This window comes from Carlito syrichta, unplaced genomic scaffold (genome assembly GCF_000164805.1).
Source record: "Carlito syrichta isolate Samal-C Ts95f unplaced genomic scaffold, Tarsius_syrichta-2.0.1 Scaffold308811, whole genome shotgun sequence".
Lineage (NCBI taxonomy): Eukaryota > Metazoa > Chordata > Mammalia > Primates > Tarsiidae > Carlito > Carlito syrichta.
Genome location: NW_007252907.1, coordinates 539,760 through 554,446, shown reverse-complemented (window position 1 = coordinate 554,446; position 14,687 = coordinate 539,760). Strand labels below are relative to the sequence as shown.

Genomic DNA, 14,687 nt, shown 5'->3' with positions numbered 1-14,687 from the left:
ACCACGCCCGGCTAATTTTTTTATTTTATTGTAGAGATGAGGTCTCGCCAAGTTGCCCAGGCGGGTCTCGAACCCGAGGGCTCATGCAATTCACTCACCTCAGCCTCCCAAAGGTGCGGGATTACAGGCTGAGCCATTGAGCCCGGCTGGCCTTTTTCTATTTGAGCAGACGATGCAGTCTCATTGTCTTCCTCCCACGTTAATAATATGTAATTTGTTGTCCAGTCTGCTGTTTGAAGAAGATTTAGAAGGACATACTTGTGATTCCTGAAAGCCTCTTCTCTACTGATTGATCATATCTCAGTATATACTCCATCTCTGTATTTGCTTTTTAGTGCAATTTGAATGGAAAACTTCGAGGAAACACACATTTTTGAAAAATGTGCATAAGTTTGTCCTATATAATCACCAGCAGTCTCTTTATGTCCCCTGAGAGGGAACACCATAGTGGTTTGCTAGATTTACGATGTTCTATCAGAGGGGACAGCTGAGCACAAAGGGTTAAACTTCAGTCACCTTCAAAGTGCTTACCATTTGATGCAATACACCTCATGAAGCCGGCTTTCTTCTTTCAATTCATGATCATGTAGAAAATGTTCCCTTTGGTTATCAACCTTTAAAATAAATAAATAAGCCGGGCCCGGTGGGTCTGCCTGTAATCCTGCGCCTTGGGAGGCTGAGGTGAGTGAATTGTCTGAGTCTGCGGGTTCGAGACCCGCCTGGGCAATTTGGCGAGACCTCATCTCTACAATAAATCAAAAATGAGCCAGGTGTGGTAGCGCGCACCTGTAGTTCCAGCTACTTGGAAGGCTGAGGCAGAAGGATCACTGGAGCCCAGCAGGTCAAGGCTGCAGTGGCCGGGAGCGGCCACTGCGCTCCAGTCTGGGTGACGGAGTGAGACTCCAAGTCAAAAAAAAAAAAAAATACACCTCATGAGACACTTTTCCCACTGCTCAAAACAGCTTTTGAACATGTCTGTTTTGATGGCTTTTAGTACCTCATATTCTGGTAAGCTCTCTGATGCTGGTGTCCACTTCAAGGTGAGCTTTCTTACGGGCTGTGTCTTCTAAAAAAGTCTGCCCCATTTGTGTGGTGCCGACTTGCCGAGTATGTATGTATGTTTGCAGACTTCCAGAGTGTGTAGGAAAGGAGGGTTGTTGGGTAAACTGTCGCAAGGCCACTGTGCTTCCCAGTTGACATAGTTTAGAGATAGACTCTGGTTCCCAGGAGAGACAGAAAGGGAGGCTTTGGGGCGAAATACGGGTCTGTAGGTTCATATCTTAGGTTCCGTCAGTACCGAGACTAATTGATGTAGACGGAGCGTGAGAGATTGTGAGTTACAAGCTGTGGTGGGGGTCACCTTGGCCTTGGCCTCGGCCTCTCCCTGTGGGACCCTGAATATGGCCTTTCAGGCCCTCTGGGAACAAATCTTGGAGCTTTTCTTTGTCCTGATAAACTTTTTCTTAATTGTTAGGAATTGAGACTGTTCAGAGTTACATTTTTATTACGAAAAGCCTAGCAGTTTGGTGTGTCGTTTCCTTGGGGAGACAAGGCACTAGCCAGCCATACGACTTCTATCCCAGTGGAGGAGAATGGTGCAGAAGCCCAGGCAGGCCTCTGCAGTGTCGGGCAGTGCCCTTTAATGCCCCTGTACTCCGCAGTTGGACCTGCTAGCAGCCTGCACCAAGTTGATCCAGGGACTGAACAGAGGCAGCGAGATGGCCTGAATAACTCCAACTTGGGTAATGTCATGGATGAGATGCCTTTGAGAACAGCTAATCTGGCATGACATTGTCCCTTTAAGGCTTTATAAGTAACTGCCTGCTACGGGCTTGTCTAGGCAGCTGCACTGTAATTGTGCACTCCACGGAAAGGTGGAGGCATGGAAAGGGATCTGAAGGTAACAGAATGCTCGGGGAACTTCAGAGATTAGCATGTGGATGGATGGCTGAATGTTCCCTAGCAGGATCTTCGGGGACGTCAGCGGCGGGCTGGCAGAGCACAGAGCTGGCCGCGGGCAGGTCTGGTTGCTCATGGCTGAATCCACAGGGTGGTGGCGGGCTGCTGAGAGAACCGGCAGCAGTGGGATTCCTTGTGTAAACTTTGCCGGGACTAGTATTGGCCACGTGACTCCCGGCCTCTGGCACATGCCTGCCACAAATCAGGTACCCAGTAAATCTGGGTTGAGCACACCAAAGGGAATTCCACCTTCCCAGCATAGCAAAAGCTGCAGATGATGAAAAATGTGATTGTCCTTCCCAGATATTAGCCAGTGTAATCTGTGGCATTAAACACAGTCTTCTTTTGAATGGCTTTTTTGTTCTTGGCGAGCTCATTTAAGAACCACTGGGTTAATTGCGACTCCACCCCCAAGCAGCCCCGTGACAGCTGGCCCCTTGTTTCCTTTCCCATCAGGCATTCCCTACCAAGCTGCCCCTGGAGTGAGTATATTTCTCCCCACCCCCGTTTCTCTTTTAGGTAGTCATGTTAACTGGTAGGCCCCATCCCAGCACCTGCAGTTTACGTGGATCTTGCTGGGTGAGGACAAGCTCTTTCATCTGTTATCTCTGTTCATCTTAAAAACAAATTAGAAAACTGCTTGCCTGCAGCATTTTAGTGGTGAGAATTGGTGGCCTGGAGCTACGCGAAGAACTCTGAAAGATACATTTAATTTCCATTGAATCTCAACCTGATTTTTTGAAGGCTTATCCTTATTTCTTTTGAGTGTTTAGGTCCTGCTTGTTTCTTACAAAGAAACATTTATAGAAATGTTGAAGAAACAGGTCCTAAAGGCTAAATGTCCCATGATACCAAGAGGTCCGTATTAGGGATTCAGCCTTTAACTTCTGGTCTCTGGCCTGTAGCCGGGGCTGCATAGAGACACCTGCTGTCTCAGAAGGATTCCTTAGATTCTGTTGGTTTTCCTTCTGAAAACAGCATCCTGCAGGTAGAGTAGTCTAAACACTCGTGGTTTTAGAATAACGGAATGGGGAAATCGTAGGGAGGATTAGGATAGCCGAGGGAGAGATGCCAAGAAGAGACCCCTGAGAGGAAATGGAAGGGAAAGAGTCAAGCAGGTGCTACTGTAGGTACTGGAGACGCTCCATTTCCTCGGTGCCCGTTTCCTAAACTGTAGGCGGGGACTAGCAGTTGCAAGGCATCTGTCACCCAGACCAGTGCCAGCTCCTCTTTTCAGACTGTTCCAAGGCTGGGTTGAATGAGGATAGGAGAGATCGCCAAATCCCAGTTCCCCGTTCCTGGACCACTGCATCACCCTGGCCACCCCTCGCCGGCAAAGTCTGATGCCCTCAGAGAAACCGTATGGCCCAGTGATAGATGCAGGCCCTGGTGACAAGCTCAGCTCAGCCACTTACTTGTTATTACTGTGGAAAAGGTATACTCTGCCCCTTACGCCTCTGGATTCCCACCCACAAGCAAGCTTTGTGTTGTCTAGAGAACACTCGGGGGTGCCATTCTTGGTCTCATGACCGGCTCTGTTGAGGGCTGTGACCGGGGGCCAGTGAGGCGTGCTTGAGTCCGGTTCATCACGTTGTCCTCTGCTCTTGGTGCGAGGAGTAGGAAGACATCAAAGCAGCTGGTGTGATTTTAGGTTGTAGATTGTGTAGACGTCATCAAGGTCTTACTTCCCTCTCTGGAACAGGTAGAGCCAGGCTTGTAGCCCCCCACAAAGACCCCACAACATTGTCCGTCAGCATGTTAGCCCTTCCAGCTTAGTTGTTCTTAGTTCCCGTTTGCCTTGCTTTCCTGTTTCTTATGTACTGTCTTGATAACGTCTTACAGATAGTTGAAAATGACTTTTGAAAAAAGGCGGGATATAAATAAATGTAGAGCTGTTACCTGGCTTGATGTAGACTTTAGAAAACTTTTTTAGAGTTATGCTGTTCTTGTATCCAAGTGGAAGGCAACAGTGATGTAGTTAGAGGTTCCAGTTGTCACTTTTTAAATGTTTGCTGAGCTATTACAGCTCCCTTGAAAGTGCAACTGTTTGATGCAGGAGAGGAAGCCTTGATTCAGTCTGGAGGGAGGATGGATTTCGTTGCCCTTGCCGCCGGAATTTCATGACCACCCTGCCCTCCTCTCTGGGGCAGATGCACTTTTCTTTCCCACCTGGTACATACACACAACCAGTTGGTTTTCCTGTCCACAGGAAAATACATTACGTGGGGGTGGGGGGCAGTGGGGAGTGAGGAGAAAGCCCGCACGTTAAGCAACAGGAAGGCTTATTAAGCAGTGTGTCTACTGTGCTAATTCCACCTAGTGAAAAACGAATTATAAGCAGACCTGTCATCTTAGGAGATGTCTTGATCTCCGTGTCCCTGATAGGCTGGCAGAAACGTTCTGGATATGCTAGGTTGACGTGGAAAATTCATATGCTAGATTTAAGTGGAAAATCTCAATAGTAGATGTCGTCTGTGCCCTCTATGAATTGTGGCAAGTGTTCTGTTTACAATTTGAGATGTTTCTGAAGACTTCGAGAACTATCACAGCAACGGTACACAGCTTGGGAGAGAAAAAAAACCAAGGCTTTCCCAGTGTGGATTTATAGGTAATAAATGCCACCGCTAGAATAGAAAAAGGAAAATTATTCCTAGTGCTTTCTTCTTCCCATGAATTGAGACTTTTAAGTCTTTATGAAGAATGAAGTTATAAGTATGTTGACCTGTACTTTTCATATGTAACAGTTAAAATTTTAAATATTCAACCTTATAAGCCAAACTGGTATTACATGTATGCAATTCAAACATTGTGGTTTTTTTTTTTTTTTTTAACTCATTTTGTGAGGAGTAGGGCGCAAAACTTAGTCTCATGTCTTCTGCACAATGGCCGAAGAGCTTTCATAGCAAGTTGCACAATGGCAGAAGAGCTTTCACAGCAAGTGGATAGATAGTAACCCTTGGTCCCCCATAGGCACGGAGAAGCATTTGGCTACAAGGTGTGTTATAAGGTAGCCAGGGTAGTAAAGGCAAGCAGGTTCCACCCATGGCCAACTTATAAACAGGTTGCTTTCAAAACTGTGTGATCCCAGTGTAAAATTGTATACATACACACACATGTAGCTGAGCTACAGGTGCATGCCACCAAACCTGGCTGTTTTTAAATTGTTTATGTAGAGACAGGATCTGCTATGCTGCCTGGGCTGTTCTTGAATGCCTAGGCTCAAGCGATCCTTCCACCTTGGCCTCCCGGAGTGCTGGGATGACAGACTTGAGCCACCGTGCCTGGCCTTTTGTGTGTGTGTGTGCATTTAAGCAAAGTTAAATGATGTCTGGTTTTCAGCACAGCTCGTGTAGTTAGTTCATTGTAGCTTGTGGTAGAGGCCAAGAAGCACTTCCACTGGCGGCAGGGCCGGGAAGGAAGGGATCTGGAAGGCAGAGTGTGGGACTGCCCCGTTTGGTCATTTGACACGTAGAAGTAGAGCCTTGGGACCTGGCAGGAGACACAGAAGTCAGGATGAGGCGTAGGATGGTCAGGACTTCCGTGGCAACAGCGGGGCAACAGCGGGGCAGGGCACGGCGTCTTGTCCCAGGACCTCTCGTTCCGTGTCATGCTGCCCCGAGAAGGGGTGGAGCCCAGGATGTGTTTCCACCTGTGGAGCACTCACCGAGCATCTGTCCTCTCCTGGCTGCAAGTCTGCAAGCGCCACTGGGATAGCTACAAGACGGGGCCTGACTGCAGCTTCACATGGCCCTGCAGTGGCTTCCGCGTGTCCGGCTGCTGCTGTGCTCCAGGCGTGGGAAGGCTCCTGACCGAGGATTTCCATCCAAGAATGCCACCTCTTGGGTTGGTGGAAGGAGGTAGAGACCCTGGAAATTCATCGCTGCTTCTTAGAGATCAGATGTGAAGAGTCAATCCACAGCTTGTGTTCAGACGATGGTGCTGCCATAGCTGGTGACGCCGTGGCCCTTAGTGGCGTCCTTACACAGTACTAGCACGAATGCTACTACTTACCCACGTTAAGACGGTTGGAAAGAAGTGATGACAGATTGGGGAATCGCCCCACCTCTGCCCGTGGGAGCCCAAAGCCCCAGGCCTGTCCCCCGTCACTCTTCTGCCTGGAGGTGTGTGAGGGAGACACGCATGAGTGGGACAGTTGGGAAGGAAGGAAGGAGCCCCAGTTGCTGCTGAGACGGTGCCAGCACACGATGTGGAAGACTTCCCTGGGAGCTGGCCTGCAGGCCCGGGGTGAGATGTGCTGGACTGTTGCCCCTCCGTGCGGCCAGATCCGGGTCTAACCGCCACCAAGGCTGCTGCAGGGAAGGGCAGGCGTGAGACGGGAGTGAGGAGAGCTTCACCCATGTGCTTGAACTTCACAGTGTCCCTAGCCAATGGGATCTGCCAGGGCCCTGAGACACTGCCGCTCAGGAGAAGACACTTCTCCCCAGGTGCCCCTCCAGTGCGGGAGGGACACTGAGGATGCCTGAGATGAGGAGGCCTGGTAGAACTGGTGTGTTTCTGGTCCAGGAGCCCACGCTTCCCCTATGGCAGGACGCCGTCTCTTCTTCAAGATCAGTGGGCTGGGGAGGGGGAACCTGGACGAGGCCAACCGCGCGTCTCCTACCCGCAGGCCCCTCCCAGGTCCTGCCTTAGCGAACAGGATATTGCTGACAACATGTGGATGTTGTCCTGGTTTCCCAGCAAGTCTGTAGACATTTTTTGTAGTCGTGGAGAGTGCATCTTGGTCACTCATGGCAGGGCTGGCTCCGACTACAGAATGAGACAGGCCTCCAGGTCACCCTGAGTGCTGGTCGCCGGTGTGGTGTTTTGCTCTATGGAAGTGTCCGGTCGTGCGGGACGGCAGACTGCCCGGCACATGGTCCACCGCAGGTCACCTTTTGAGCACCACACTGCCAGGTCACTTCGGTGCAGGTCGTGGATGCCGCAAGCTCAGCACTTCCCCGCCAGCTATTTAGCCCTGGACCCACCAGAGCCTGTGTTCTTCCAGGCGAGGCCTCAGCCTGCGTTTCAACTGCAGAGAGAGAGAGAGAGAGAGAGAGAGAGAGAGAGAGAGAACTATTTTCTCTCTGTGGCCTCTGGGATCTTTCAGAACATCCTCTGAAGCTACCTCTTAACACTTAACTTGAGAATGCACCAGAAACACTTGCTCACAGGATGCTGCACGATAAGAAGTGGCCTTCTTCACATTTCACTGCAAAATTTTATGTGTGTGAACAAAATAAGATGTACACTTTTATCAGGTGTATGGGTGATTCCTGTCTTTTTCTTCTTAGGGCCAGTTCTGTCCACGCTCTGTTTTAATGAAGTTACGCTGTAGCAGACGATGTTAATTGTGTCACAGACAGCACTGCCCTGTCCTCTGCCTTCACACAGCCACACTGTTTTGAAGTGGGCCAAGGAAGACCTCAGTGGACACCAGTTCAGGGGCAGCCCGACGGTTTCTCTGTGTGTCACTCTGGAGAGTGTAGATGGCTGCCTCAGGTGTCTCTCTGCTGGTGCTCTGTCACCCATGCCTTGCCCAGGTCCCATCTGCTGAGTCTTTACCCGGGCTGGAAGGAGGCCTGACCCTCCCTCACAAAGGTCCTAGAGGGTCTAAGCCCAGTTGGTGCAGTTGCAGAGCTGTGACAAGCCTTCATGCCGCTGCATGTGGTGTGGAGACTGTGAGTGATGTCCTGAGCTTGCCTCTGCCTCTCTCTGGTTGGGCTCCGGAAGCAGCTCTCCCATGTTTGTTTCTGCACCAAATGTTCTGCACGGCTTCCGCTACAGTGTGGGAAAGCCCTTCTTGAAGTCACTTTAGCAGAAAGTTAAATACAGCATGTGAAGCTATGGCAGCACAAGTCTAAAATTTCACGTGTGTTCCGACTCGAAACGTAGAAATACAGTGACTTTTGTGAGCTTTTTAGACAAAGTTAGACTTTGGGGTCAACGTGCTGGTGTGTGGAGGCACGCATACCCTCCCAGGTGTGCGTTCTTTCATCTCCTTTTCCCTTCTGTGATTCAGCTTTCACATCTCGTGGCTCAAAGATTCCGGCAGGGCAGGGTGGGGATTCAGGTGGCCTTTGTGTGCCTGTTTTCCCAGGAGTTTCAGTCTATGGACCCTACAGCGTGATCTGGGGTTGATAGATCAGAAGGTAACAATTGCCCCATTGATTCTGAAAAGGCATGGAATCCTGTAGGCAGAACCCCATTCTGCTGGGCCCACAGCGGAGCCAGCAGCCTCTTCTTGGTGTGCTTGTTGAAGATTACCAGCCTAGATAGTACCCGATTTCAAAAGCTGGCAAGGTTAAGAATTAGCAAAAGTAGCAACAAGAGCCCGGTGACTGTGGCTTGCTATTGTTTGGGCTTTTTAGGGGCCCGGCATCAAAGGAAATTTTCTTCCAAAGGAATGATTTGAGATATACTGCAGCTAAATTGTTTTGAGTTGTATGTAAGTTTCAGGTTACAGAAACAATCAGAAATTAATTCCTAGCAAGCAGCATGACATTGTAGCTGCCTTCTCAAAAGGCAGTTGGGTTCTTGTCCAGATCTATACCAAAAAAGATGCTATTCATCTTAAAATTACATACAGTGGTTTCTCCGCGCCTTTCCCAGGGGTGATCCCTTACCTGCTTGCTGAAAAGGTTACTTAGAGAAGAGCAGGAGGTGTGTTTTCGGGGGGCTCTTCTAGCAGAGCCCACTGACCCTGCTTTGTGGCCCCGGCATCCTGTTCAGTGGGTTCCAATTCCCTTTCCCTCCCTCCTTCCACGGAAGGTGTACATTGCCATTGCCATTCCTTTTCCCTTTCTTGCTTTGTTTTCTACACCAGACTATGAACCCGCCTGTCCCCCCGCCCCCTCTCCTGGCTGCCACTGTCCTCGCCTCCACGCCAGGTGCCACCGCTACTGCCGGAACGGGGCCGAGACCCGCTGCGGGACCCACTGACCAGGTGGCACATCTGCGGCCCCAGGCTCGCCCCAGTGTGTAAGTGAGAACATCACTCATCCCTGCTCACGTGTCGTTAAAACCAGGTCCAACAGCAGCTGGAGGAGCGCCTGGAGTGAGCGGGTGGGCTCCTGGGCACCAGGTGGGTGTGTTCTCAGACGTCCACCCACTCGAGCACTGGTGAGAAACTGCTGGGACAAGGCGGCCGTACTGGGCTTGCCGGTGACCGTCCTGCTGAGCAGAGGTCTCTCATCATTGAGGGAGGTGTGCTGTCCACATCTCTGTCCTATCACATGTGTGTGGAGCCGCCTTGTTTGAGCTTTTCAGCCTTATTTTCATTGCTTGCGTTATGATACTAATAAACAGAAAGGTATCCCACATAGGTCAGATGTGGGTCTAGTTGGGGGAGGAATGGCAGAAACTGGAAGACCCCAGCAGTAAATCCAGAATGTCTGAGGACCCTATGGCGTTTATTGGCCCAGAATATGGTGAGGTCTCTGTGGATCCTGCCGTGTGAGTCTATACATGAGCAGTTCAGAGCTGGGCAGAGCCACGGGGCAGGGCTGCCTGCCTGGTCTCCAAGCGCTGGTGGCACAGTCACCTTGCAGCGTGGTGTTGTCTTCTACTCTCCTTGATCAAATCCATGCTGCTTCCTGGCAGAGTGTTCAAAGGCAGGGGCAGCCATGCCTCCTCCCATGGGCTGTGCCTCCCGGGACGTTGCCCTACATGTCCTCCCTGGGGCTGCTGCCCGAGTCTACCAGGGGCCATTTGAAGATCTCCGTGTTCCTAGTAGGCACGTGATCCTTTGCAGCAAGTTGGGCCCTCCTGGAGGCTCACTGATTCCGTCGCACCACATGAGGCCATTCGGTGAGGCAGTGCTTCCACACCGGGAGGAGGCTCAGGAAGGCCTCTGCCTGCATTTAAAATGTAGACAGCTGGCCAGGCGCGGTGCTCGAGCCTGTCATCCCAGCACTTTGGGAAGCCGAGGCAAGAGGATTGCCTGAGCCCGGGGGTTCGAGACCAGCCTGGGCAACTTGGTGAGACCTCGTCTCTATAATAAATCACACATTTGCTGGGCATGTGTGTAGTTCTGGCTACTTGGAAGGCTGAGGTGGAGGGATTGCCACAGCACAGGGGGTTGACGTTGGGATGGCCTTGGGTGTGCCACTGCCCTTCAGCCTGGGCGATGGGGTGAGACTCCAACTCAAAAATATATATATAGGCAGCCAATCTCCAGCAGGGCTTTGCCGAGGCTGTTCACAGACTAAAGGGTTGTACTTCAGGATGGTACTGAAGACGAGTCTTGAGCATCTCGGGGTGTGTCATTGCCCAACCTGAAGTCAGTGCTGTTTCTGCCCTAGATATGTCGCCGTCTACCCGTACGCGCCCCGGAAGGAGGACGAGCTGGAGCTGCGGAAGGGGGAGATGTTCGTGGTCTTCGAGCGCTGCCAGGACGGCTGGTTCAAGGGGACGTCGATGCACACCAGCAAGATCGGGGTTTTCCCCGGCAATTACGTGGCACCAGTCACGAGGTGCGGCTGGGAGGGGATGGGCTGTTGAGTTCCAAACAGAGAAACTTGGTTCTTTTCCGTGGCTTTTCAGCCTGTCCAGATTCCTGCTCACATTACAATTACCTGTTATGTAGCCAGAGTCTCGTAAACCCGTATGTCTACATCTGCAAAGACCCCTTCTAGCTCTAAAAATTCTTAGCTTGCTTTTTCTATGGATATATGTGAAATTATAGGTTTCTGCCAGTAAGTATACTGGGTTTTGAGTTCTTTGCTTTAATTTATATGCAGGAAGACTCAACTATAACATTTCAATATTTTTCTACCAGAAAAGAAAAAGCATAGTGTTTAACATAAACAAAAGCTGTATTATTAATGCTTATGTTTATGTAATGCGGACTGTATGCCAGGCATGCATATTTCTAAATGTGTTATAGTTTTTGGTTTTTATATTTTTGTTTTATTTATTTTATTTTATTTTTTTGAGTTGGAGTCTCACCCCATCACCCAGGCTGGAGTACGGTGGCATGCTCACGGCCACCCCAGCATCGACCTGCTGGGCTCTGGCCATCCTTCTGCCTCAGCCTTCCAAATAGCCAGAACCACAGGCACACACTACCACGTCCAGCTAACTTTTGAAAAAAATTATTGTAGAGATGAGGTCTCGCCAAGTTGCCTGGGCTGGTCTCGAACTCGCGGGCTCAGGCAATCCACTCACCTCAGCCTCCCAAAGGCGCAGGATTACAGGCTGAGCCTAAAGGTAGAATAGACTCTTCTCAGCTGAGGGCGATTTTGCTCCCTGGGGACATTTGGGAGTATCCGGACCCTTCAGGTGTGTGGCATCGTCTTTGCCTTGTGTAAACATCATCCACCTTCTGGTTGCCGGAGAAAGTGGCCTTGGAGGCTGAGTGTGGCCTGTAATGAGATGGGCAGTGTGGGAGCCCCAGGCTGGGGCCACTGGACTCTGAGCTCATGGCCCAGGTTCCACTGTGTTAAGTCATTCCTCAAACACCCAGTTTCAAACAGACAGCTTAGTGGCCAGGCATGTTTGCCAGCCGTTGGCTTTCATTTGTAGGTTGGCTAGCCGCCTAATCAAATGAGAATCACTATTGTTGCAGATGGTGACAGACTGTTAGCCTTAATTTGACTTGCAAATTTTTAATAAATTTAACCTTCTTTTCTGTATATATTAAAATCTACATTCCAGATTCAACCCATCTAGAAAACAACAGATAGAACCTCCCAGTGCAAAATAATAATAAAAAGGGAAGTAAAACAACAAAAGATGAAGTTAACAAAGGAAAACATTTTTATAAGATCTAAAAACAAATTATTAAAAGTCTCTCTGCTTGTTTAATTCTAGAGAAATGCTTACGGCAAATTCTTTTCTGATCATGGTAAATAAGGGTGTTTGAGTTAATGAAGTATTTTACTTAGAAAGTTACTATATATAGAATTGTTGTCATCTAAATGAATTCAGAATATTTCTAAACATTACACAAAACTGCACCAAACTTAACGAACTTCAACAGTAAATAATTGTTTGGAGCTGACTGTACCCCTGTAAGTGTGCGATACGGGGTGAATAGAAAAGAACCATTTTGCGCTGGCCCTGCCTTCAAGGACCCTCTGCTGAGGCAGTCCTATTTAATAAGGAATTCGTTAAAAGATTACACAGCTTATTGTATCATCAAGGGCAAAGCCTTCACAATTGTGGAGTCTAGAAACAGTGAAGGAAGAAGTCCACATGGAATAGTAGAATTAGTAGGTCTCAAGCCTGAGTCTCAGCAAGGCTTCTTGAGATGACGGGGTTTGTGCTGGATCTTGAGACAGACGTGAGATTAAGGAAGGTCAAGAGAAGCCGGGAGAGATGTCCAGCAGTACGTGTGTGTGTGTGTGTGTGTGCGTGCGCGCGCGTGTGTGTGCATGTGCGTGTCTGCAGTCGTGTGTGCTGCGGGCTGGAGGCCATAGGAAGAAGATTGGAAAACAGCAAAGCTGCGGTGTGTGGCAGTTGTGAGGCACACACTGGCTTGTTGGATCATTACGTAGGAGACTCCAGGTCCTCGAAAGTCAGGGGAGAGCCTTGGTTTTGGGACAGCAGGATCACTGTCTGCCCTTGGGCAGAGTGAGACATGGGGGGACTCAGAATACTTTTCAAGACCTGTCTCTGCCTTGGGGCTATCAGTACTTTGAATTTGCTTTTCTTACATTTAGTAAAAATAATTATATTCATTTTTTTAAAATGTTCTGTCTCTAAAGAACTGCATCATTTTTCTTGCCTTAATTGTTCTATCTCCTGTTGGCTGGTGGCTTGAGCTCTCCATCTGTGTTTCTGTCTTGGCAGGACGGTGACGAATGCTTCCCAAGCCAAAGTCCCCACGTCTACCGCTGGCCAGACAAGTCGGGGAGTGACCGTGGCCAGTCCTTCCACGGGGGGAGGGCCTGTCCAGAAGCCCCAGGGAAATGGCGTGGCTGGGAGCCCCGGGGCCGTCCCCACGGCTGTGGTGCCAGCGGCCCACCTTCAGACAAGTCCCCAAGCAAAGGTCCTGCTGCACATGGCTGGACAGATGACGGTCAGCCAGGCCCGCAGTGCTGTGAGGACAGGTAAGGACGCAGGCCGGAGCCCTCAGGAGGAGGGTCTCTGGCAGCGTGCTGAGGCTGTGGGCACGATGGATGGTGGTGGATGACGGCTGGCATGGGCGCCATGGCTTTTGGTGTCTGCTCACAGGCTAGCCTGCCGCACACTAGCTCAGGCCTGACTGACAGACCCAGAGTCTGCAGGAAATCAGGCAGCCCCTTCGAATGCCTGTGGCCCTTGAAAACACGACTTTGGTGGTCACGACCTTGTGACTTGGGGGTTATTTCTGATGGGCTCCATCGCAAGTCTGCTGTAGACTCAGTTGGTTCCTAAGTAGCTGTCGTAGATCTGTAGCACTGAGAGCCTGCTCAGAGTCTGGGGTAACGGTGGTGGGCGAGCTAAAGGTGCATGAACTCTATCCGAGTTAATAAGAAAAGGTGGGAGGATGGTACGGTGTGACACGCGTCTCTCAGAATGGAGAATGGCTTTCTCCTAGCCCCAGGGCTCTGGACTTCCAGTCCTCAGCGGGCTCCAGGGCTGAGCGGGAAGGAGCCCGCTGAGAACAGGTGCTCTGAGCCAGCGTCCAGGCGGCCTGCACTGGGGCGGGTTGGTCGCCGCCCTACCGTGCCAGGAGGTGACTCGGGTTTTGGCGAGCAGCATTTATGAGGAAACTGACTTGTGTTCCCTCTGTCCTCTTCTAGTTGCGACACACAGCCAGGAGCGCCCCACGGCAGCAGTGACTCCCATCCAGGTCCAGAACGCGGCCGGCCTTGGCCCGGCGCCTGCGGGCATGCCTCACCACCCGCTGGCCACCCCGCAGCCCCTCCCTCCGCTGGCGGGCTCCGTCGCGCACACGGCCCCGGCCGGCGTTGGGCGTGCAAACGCCCCCCTGGCCTGCGTGGCAGCTGCTCCCCTGGCCTCCCCGAGCATCGCCGCCACCCCCCCAGAGGCCGAGCCTGGCGGCCGGACTGTGACCGTTGCTCCCGGACTCCCCTTGTCGCCTGACGGTGCCGCGTCGGTGTGCGGGAGCAGTGCGGCCAGCAAGGCGGACAGGGACAGCAGAGTAAGGGCAGTGGCCGTGGGGTCAGCCCGGTGCGGGTGGCGGGGAGCGGGTGGGCCCAGCCTCCCTCTAGACCCCTTGCTTCCTTGTGGTCGGACGCGCCTGGCTGCCGGGCCCGGAGCTGGACTTAGGCGGGCCCAGAGACGAGGCGTGGGCAGCCGTCAGCAGCTCAGCCTCCCGGGGCCTCCTTCCCTCCTCATGGCTCCTTGTTACTTGCTGGCTGATTCCTTCGGCTCAGTCTTCCTGGTTAACGGTTCTGTAAGGAAAATACTCATACATGAGGGGTTGAAACGGTGGCCCAAAAGTGTTGCTTGTGGACTGATTTCACCTATAGCCCCTCCAACCGTAATCAACGTGGCTTCTTGAGAGATAGGATTGAAATATGGGGAAAAATTTTTTTTCTAAGTCCATGTTGGTTTTTTTTCTTGAGTCGGAGTCTCACTCTGTTGCCCAGGCTGGAGTGCAGTGGCACACTGCTCATGGCCACTGTAGACCTGCTGGGCTCAGGCGGTCCTTCCATCTCAGCCTTCCAAGTAGTGGAAACTACAGGCATGTGCCACCACGCCCAGCTAATTTTTTTTATTTATTGTAGAGACGAGGTCTCACCATGTTGCCCAGGCTGGTCTTGAACCCTTGGGCTCAG

At 51.2% G+C, this 14,687-nt stretch overlaps 1 protein-coding gene across 1 annotated transcript in view; it reads left to right on the top strand.

Annotated features, from left to right (window-relative positions):
- SH3RF1 (SH3 domain containing ring finger 1) overlaps positions 1 to 14,687 on the top strand; it is a 166,893-nt gene that overhangs the window by 130,350 nt on the left and 21,856 nt on the right. The window contains exons 5-9 of the mRNA XM_008065841.2: positions 2,332 to 2,441; positions 8,783 to 8,937; positions 10,260 to 10,430; positions 12,751 to 13,010; positions 13,686 to 14,047. Of these exons, the coding sequence (XP_008064032.1) occupies positions 2,332 to 2,441; positions 8,783 to 8,937; positions 10,260 to 10,430; positions 12,751 to 13,010; positions 13,686 to 14,047 (1,058 nt within the window). The remainder of the gene's footprint in view (positions 1 to 2,331; positions 2,442 to 8,782; positions 8,938 to 10,259; positions 10,431 to 12,750; positions 13,011 to 13,685; positions 14,048 to 14,687) is intronic.